Source organism: Triticum aestivum, chromosome 5A, assembly GCF_018294505.1.
Source record: "Triticum aestivum cultivar Chinese Spring chromosome 5A, IWGSC CS RefSeq v2.1, whole genome shotgun sequence".
NCBI classification, from domain to species: domain Eukaryota; kingdom Viridiplantae; phylum Streptophyta; class Magnoliopsida; order Poales; family Poaceae; genus Triticum; species Triticum aestivum.
Window position 1 is genome coordinate 7,123,661 of NC_057806.1, and position 7,201 is coordinate 7,130,861.

The 7,201-nt window shown below is 50.7% G+C and overlaps 1 protein-coding gene across 1 annotated transcript; it reads right to left on the reverse strand.

The window, feature by feature from the left end:
* Nucleotides 1-3,537: 3,537 nt before the first annotated feature.
* On the reverse strand, nucleotides 3,538-6,854 carry LOC123106307 (uncharacterized). Its single transcript, XM_044528505.1, has 2 exons — nucleotides 6,686-6,854; nucleotides 3,538-4,976 (listed from the first exon to the last, which is right to left on the reverse strand). The coding sequence occupies exon 2, from the start codon at nucleotides 4,963-4,965 to the stop codon at nucleotides 3,793-3,795; it is 1,173 nt and encodes a 390-aa protein (XP_044384440.1). The 5' UTR covers nucleotides 4,966-4,976; nucleotides 6,686-6,854; the 3' UTR covers nucleotides 3,538-3,792.
* Between the last annotated feature and the right edge of the window lie 347 nt (nucleotides 6,855-7,201).

Sequence of the window (7,201 nt, forward strand, 5' to 3'; positions counted from 1 at the left end):
GAACGCCGAAAACGCATTTTTCCGGGTTGAGCTTGATGTCGTATTTTTGGAGGTTATCGAATGTTAGCCTCAAGTCGTCTACTAGAGATTCGACATGTCTTGTTTTGACGACCACATCATCCACGTACGCCTCCACTGTCTTGCCGATCTGGTTTGCCAGACATGTCTGAATCATGCGCTGATATGTCGCGCCGGCGTTTTTCAGCCCAAAGGGCATTGTGTTGAAGCAGAATGGGACGTATGGTGTGATGAATGCCGTTGCGGCTTGGTCTGATTCTGCCATCTTGATTTCATGGTAACCGGCGTATGCGTCGAGGAAACACAACGAATCGTGTCCTGCGGTGGCATCGATAATCTGATCGATACGGGGGAGAGGGAAGGGATCCTTTGGGCAAGCCTTGTTAAGGTCTTTAAAATCAACACATAGGCGCCAGGATTTGTCCTTCTTTGGTACCATCACCGGGTTTGCTAGCCAGTGAGGATGTTTTATGTCTCTAATGAATCCGGCCTCCAGTAGCTTGGCTAGCTCCTCTCCCATGGCCTGTCTCTTGGGTTCGGAAAAACGCCGAAGGGCTTGTTTGACAGGTTTGAATCCTTTTAGGATATTTAAGTTGTGTTCGGCCAGCCTGCGTGGGATTCCTGGCATGTCTGAAGGGTGCCAGGCGAAGATGTCCCAATTTTCATGTAGAAATTCTCGCAGTGCGGCGTCCATATCAGGGTTTAATCGTGCCCCGATGGAAGCTGTTTTATTGGGTCTGTTGGATGGACCTGGAATTTGACTATTTCGTCTGCTGGCTTAAAGGATGTGGACTTAGATCTCTTGTCGAGTATCACATCATCCCTGTTAACCGTGGAGCGCAGCGCAGTCAGTTCATCAGCCGCTAAGGCTTCGGATAGTGCCTCAAGGGCCAATGCGGTTGTCTTGTTTTCGACGCGGAGTGCTATGTCCGGATCACTAGCGAGAGTGATAATTCCGTTCGGCCCGGGCATCTTGAGCTTCATGTACCCGTAATGGGGTATTGCTTGGAAGATTGTAAATGCTTCCCGCCCTAGTAGGGCGTGATATCCGCTACTGAACGGGGCCACCTGAAACGTGACCTCTTCGGACCTGTAATTATCCGACGTGCCGAACACCACATCTAGTGTGATTTTTCCTGTGCAGTGCGCTTCCCGACTGGGGATTATTCCTTTAAAGGTTGTGCTGCTTCACTCAACGCGGTTCCAGTCTAATCCCATTTTTTGAAGGGTTTCCTCATAAATGAGGTTCAATCCGCTGCCTCCATCCATGAGTACCTTGGTGAGGCGAAAGTCGTCCACTATTGGACTGAGGACCAATGCGGCTGGTGCTCGGGCTGTTCGGAATTTAGGTTCATCACTTGCGTTGAAGGTAATAGCTGTGTCGCTCCATGGGTTTATTGTTGCTACTTGATAGACTTCGGCAAGGCTGTGGAGTGTTCTTTTTCGCATATTGTTTGATGCGAAGGTCTCGAAGACTACGAGAATGGTACTGGTGTCCTCGGGGTGGTTTTCTGCGGCCTCCAAAATTAAGAGGTCCTCGCCAATTTTGGCCACCTGCCGGAGTATCCAACATGCTCTAAGGCTGTGAGTTGGTGTGGCGTCCTCTGTACTATGAATTTTACAGGGTCCATCGAGCCATCTTTCTAGTACGGTTCCATGCTCTGTAAAGGGTTTTGGTTTTTTGGTTTTTAACCCAGGTGTCTGATGATGATGCACCCTCTTATTTCGGACGGGATTGCTATTCAGGGCCGGATTATCCCAAAATTTTATTTCGGTTTTCCAGGCGCTTTCCATCGCACAGTACTTTTGTACTATGGACGCCTAAGTCAGCGAAGCGTGTAATATCACGACGACTTATGGCGTTGAGGATTCCCTCGTCCGTGCAATTACTGCAGAAGATTGAGATTGCGTCTCCCTCACGGCAATCCTTTATCCTGTTCATAACCAGGAGGAATCTGGTCCAGTAATGATGTACTGTTTCCTCGGGCTTTTGCCTGATTTGGGAAAGATCGCTTATGTTCGGGTGGGTGAGTGGCGTTAAATCTGAAACCTCACCCAATCTAAGATTCAGAGGCCGAAGAGCTTCCGAACTCTGAAGTTCGGATTCTTGGATGTTGTCCAATGAGTCTAGCCCGTTGCCTGATTCTAAGCTCAGGCCTTGAGTTACATCCTTCCCTCCGCGGGTATCCGGCTTGGAGGGGTCGGGAATTCGGACGTAGCTAGTCCTTCAAATAGATGAAGGGTCGCCGCACTGCGCCTCTACCACGGCGACGTGGTGGGTGGCTTGGGAGAGTTGATTTCTCTTAGATCGGGTTTAAGCCCAATCTGGTCGTAATCCGTAGCGACCCCTAGGGCGGCGATGCGATCCAAGAGCTCGTTTACGAAAGAGAGCTCCATTGGATCTAGCTGCTCGACAAGTTCTGAGCTGACGTGAAGGTTGCTTTTGATGACCCGAGAGGTCACCGTCGGCGCAACGGCCGAACAGGCGGTCATGAGGAAACCACCTAGCTGGAGAGTTTGGCCGACAGCCAAGGCTCCCTTAGCGATGGCGCCGTCTTTAAAGACGGGAGGAGGCATCCTTCCTGATTGCGACGGCACAGTGGAACTCTCAATGAAAGCACCAATGTCGGTGTCAAAACCGGCGGATCTCGGGTAGGGGGTCCCGAACTGTGCGTCTAGGCCGGATGGTAACAGGAGACAAGGGACACGAAGTTTTACCCAGGTTCGGGCCCTCTTGATGGAGGTAAAACTCTACGTCCTGCTTGATTAATATTGATGATATGGGTAGTACAAGAGTAGATCTACCACGAGATCGAGGAGGCTAAACCCTAGAAGCTAGCCTATGGTATGATTGTTGTATGATGAAGTTGTCCTACGGACTAAAACCCTCCGGTTTATATAGACACCGGAGAGGGTTAGGGTTACTCAAAGTCGGTTACAATGGTAGGGGATCTTGAATATCCGCATTGCCAAGCTTGCCTTCCACGCCAAGGAAAGTCCCATCCGGACACGAGACGAAGTCTTCAATCTTGTATCTTCATAGTCCTGGAGTCCGGCTGAAGGTATTGTCCGGCTATCCGAACACCCCCTAATCCAGGACTCCCTCACCCGTCGGTCCGACGGTCTCTGCGTGTGACCGCATGGGCCCTTGCAATCAGTCCTACATGACGGGCGCGTCCGGGCGCCCCCATATCCAGCCCAGATAAGAGCCGGACACAGGGAGTGCCAGTCCGCACATTTTGACCGGATTTGCGCGGCGCGGTTGGGTGTGGTTCTTGCGTCAAGGCGGTGACCGGGCCTTCCACCCCGGCGTTTGGGCGGGGTATGTGGGGTCCGGTTATATAGATGCTCTTATATGTAATGCAAAGGCTGTCAATGTCAGTATGACAACCGTGCTGATATAGGATGTAATGGAAACAAAGCTATCTATTCTTCACGATTGAAAAAGGATAAGCAATAAGTGAAACTTAACCAGATAAGACTAAAAGATAGTTACGAAGTAGAAGATACGTTGGCCTCTTGATAAACAAAATGGCTGGCCTCATCTAAAGCATAGTCAATCAATAGATTCAATTCAGTAGAAACAATCATGGGTAGCTGGGAGTAAATGTGGAGGAGCAAATGCTTACAAAAGTTGTTCATCCCACAGATAAAATAAATAATAAAGAAAAACGTTGTGTTTCATCATTCAGCTAGCCTACTAACTCTAGATGTGCATCGTGGCCACTCGCATGAGTATCCTCTGGCCTGGGAATGAAGCAACCTAGTAACTGATCATGAGCGGGGTCTAAGCAGATACTTCTGGCCGGATCCACCTGCACCAACGGCCATGCCCTTGCCGTGGGATCTGAGCGTGTACCTCCACCGGCCGGATCCCCATGCAGCGGTGGCCTTGCCCTTGTCACGGACACTCCGACGGCGCTTTGGAGGATCTGATGGACCCGACTTGTCATCTTTGTTAGGACCGCGCTTGGGACCACCTCCTCCTTCTCCTCTTCCTCCTCCTCCTCTGGGACCCCGGGGAGATGAAGATGACGTTGAAGGTGGCTGAGGGGGGGCATTGTTCTGGATGAAAGGTAGAATATCTCCGGGCAAAATGAACTGTGAGTGCGTCCCACTCCCTCCGTGTAGAATACCCTTTACCTGGCCAGCGGCGTTGAAGAGAGGGCCTCCCGAGGACCCCTGATCGGATCCGATGTAAGCCTCGAGCAGCTCCATATCATACCCAACTGGGTTGGTGCTCATGCCAGTCAGAAACCGGTGGAGGCACTGAAGGCCCGTGGCGAAGGTGCAGGGACGGAAGGCAGGCCACGAAACGAGCATGCACTGCATGCCAAACTCGCGTGTTCCGTCAAACTGCAGAACCGGGTGCTGCCGTGTGCATTGCACCCTCTGCTGCCCGACGCCCCTCACGGCCAGCTCTGCCCGATCGACGCGCAGCATCATCAAATCCCTCAGGCAGTCAATCCCGCAGACCGTCGCCGGCGTGTAGGTGCGATCCCCGACCATGTTCCTATTAACTGCGAAGTCTCTCTCGGCATGGAAACATGTGACCTCGATTGTAAAGAGCCGGTTCACCGTGGCTGGATCAATTGGCCTGTAGACCGCATGGAACAGATGATCCACAATGTGTGCGGTGGTGAGAATGTAAAGGTAGGCGCCATCCATGTGCGAGGAGATGCCAGTTTCTGTTAGCCACCGTGATGCGAAAATTGCGTTCAGCTGCTCTCGAGTCTTGGAGCCGGCTGCCCCAGCGATAACCCGGGCTTCATTCACCCGACGTCTTACTGGTGTAAACTGGATGAGGAAGACCGATGCTTTGCTTCGTTCAAACACTGGGACCCAATTAACCAAGGGCGTGATATCCTGATCCTGATCCTGACCCTGACCCTGAGCCTGAGCCTGAGCAGCAGCAACCACAGGAGGCTGAGCAGTAGGATCGTCCATGGCCAGTAGTACTGCAATAAGTAAACAAGAGTTGATGAGTAGGACATCTTGGTTAGGAACAGGAAATGCATCAACAAACAAACAAACAAACTGACTAGCTAACTGTAGAGTAGTACTCGTACGTAGTAGGAAGTTGCAGTTTATTTTTGGGATCAGGAATAGTATTATATCCATTTATTTATCCAAGTCCAATAGCATAACAGCAAAAGGAACTAAAAAACAATTACTCCTATCCATGTACTACTAGTACCAGCAACAAGCACTTGTTGGATTTGAAAGGGACTGGAGAGAATCTCGTTAGGAAATAAATACTACTCCCTCCGTCCGAAAATACTTGTCATCAAAATGAATAAGGAGTACTCATAAGCAAGCAGAAGTAAGCGCAAACTGAAACAATTCCACGCAGACTGATGGCGGAAGCGACCACATGACATGCATGATTGGAACTCAACAAGACACCATCAAATAGTAGCCGATCGAGTAGCAATATGCCAAGCACCGACCAAAGAAACCTCTCAAAGAAAGAATGGGGATCCGGTCTAGAGAAAGAATCTTGCTCCAGTCAGTAGCATTCCATCTGAAACTCTTTAGTGGAAGTGAAGGCAGCAAACCAAAACCGGAACCTGGGTGAATCCGTGATTCGCCTTGAGGACACGCAAACAAATCGCAGCACTTGAACTTGAAACACAGGTTAGGTTATGACCGGAAGGAAGCATTCCTCCACCAGCAGCTGCAGCAAGTCAAATCGCTGGTCCCGAGAGCAAAACAAAGACGTTTTCGATCTGATGTAGAAACTGCGCATGCACACATGTGGCAAACATCCCATGCAATGCAAGCAAGAACTCGCGCTTAGGGCCGGAATCCAACAACTGGGCTTTGAGAATCGGATAGGAATTAAGCCTTGCCTACCTCGAGCTCGAAAGCAAACACAATGTCACCTCGGGGTAGAATGAACAGCCCGAATGTGCACCCATAAGTAAGAAGAAGAAAACTAGTACTCTCTACAGATCCACGAGATAGGCTTCGGGTACGTACTGCTGCGCGCACAGCGGGGAAGCGACCACATCCACGCGCAAAGGTGGGACACATTATTGATGTGAAAGAAAAAGATCCATGCTACAGTTGAATGCCCAGTACTCCGTCCGTTTCTAAATATAAGTCTTTTTAGACATTTCAAATGAACTACAACATACGGATGTATGTAGACATATTTTAGAGCATTGATTCATTCATTTTGCTCCGTATGTAGTCACTTGTTGGAATATCTTTAAAAAGACTTATATTTAGGAACGGAGGTAGTATATACTAGTAGCATCCAAAAAAAAGGAAGGCTTTGGCTTCCAAGCCAAAACTCGGTTCCCCGCTGCCGCTACGCTACAGGTCGGGGGGGCTGCTCCAACCACGACCAACATTCGCGACGAGCGCAAGCCAAAAATCGGCCGGAACCCCCCGAAGCTCCCTCCAACAAAATCACCGGAACCGCACAAGGGTGGATGGCGGACAGGCCCAAGAGTCGTTGGAATCGAAACCAACAACACCTTCCAAAAACCCCCAAAACCCCCCAAATCAAGCCGCGCGGGGCAAACCATGTGGCTCTCGCTCCGGGCTCCGGCGCGCGCTAGGCACCGGATGGATCATGGAGGCGCCGCCACATTCCCTTCCCTCCCGATAGGGGAGTTGGTCGGACAACCGCACCCAGGGGGACGGAGCGGACCTGTACCTTGAGATTTTTGGAGTGCTCCTCCCTGCCTCTGCCTGCTCCGGGAAACCTCGCCCTCGCCGTCCCTCGCCCTCCCTCCAGTTTCTCCGGCGGTTTCTCTCAGGTAGGTTCTGCTTGCTAGGCGCCCCCCGGCCCGGTCCCGGACGCGACAGCTATCCGTCCGATTGGACTGGACACACACACAGAGAGAGAGAGAGAGAGCTTCGCTTTGTGCTGTCAAAAAGGCATCGGAGCTCCTTTGCCGGTCAAAAACGGGTCGGGTGGTAAATCTCTTATTGGGTTTTCATTTCACGCGCTGCGTCTCTGGGTGGCCGGGCCCGCGCGCCCGGGAGAGATGTTATTAATAATAAGCCAATAGGAGCCGAGAAGGATCTGCATTCACCCACATCCCTCTCCCTCTTTTTGCTACTACTAGTTCCATTAAATTGTTTTTATTTTTTCCCTAAAAAAATTGTTTTTATTTTCAAAAAACACAACACACACACACACGCTCACATCTGTTGGTGCCCCTTAAAA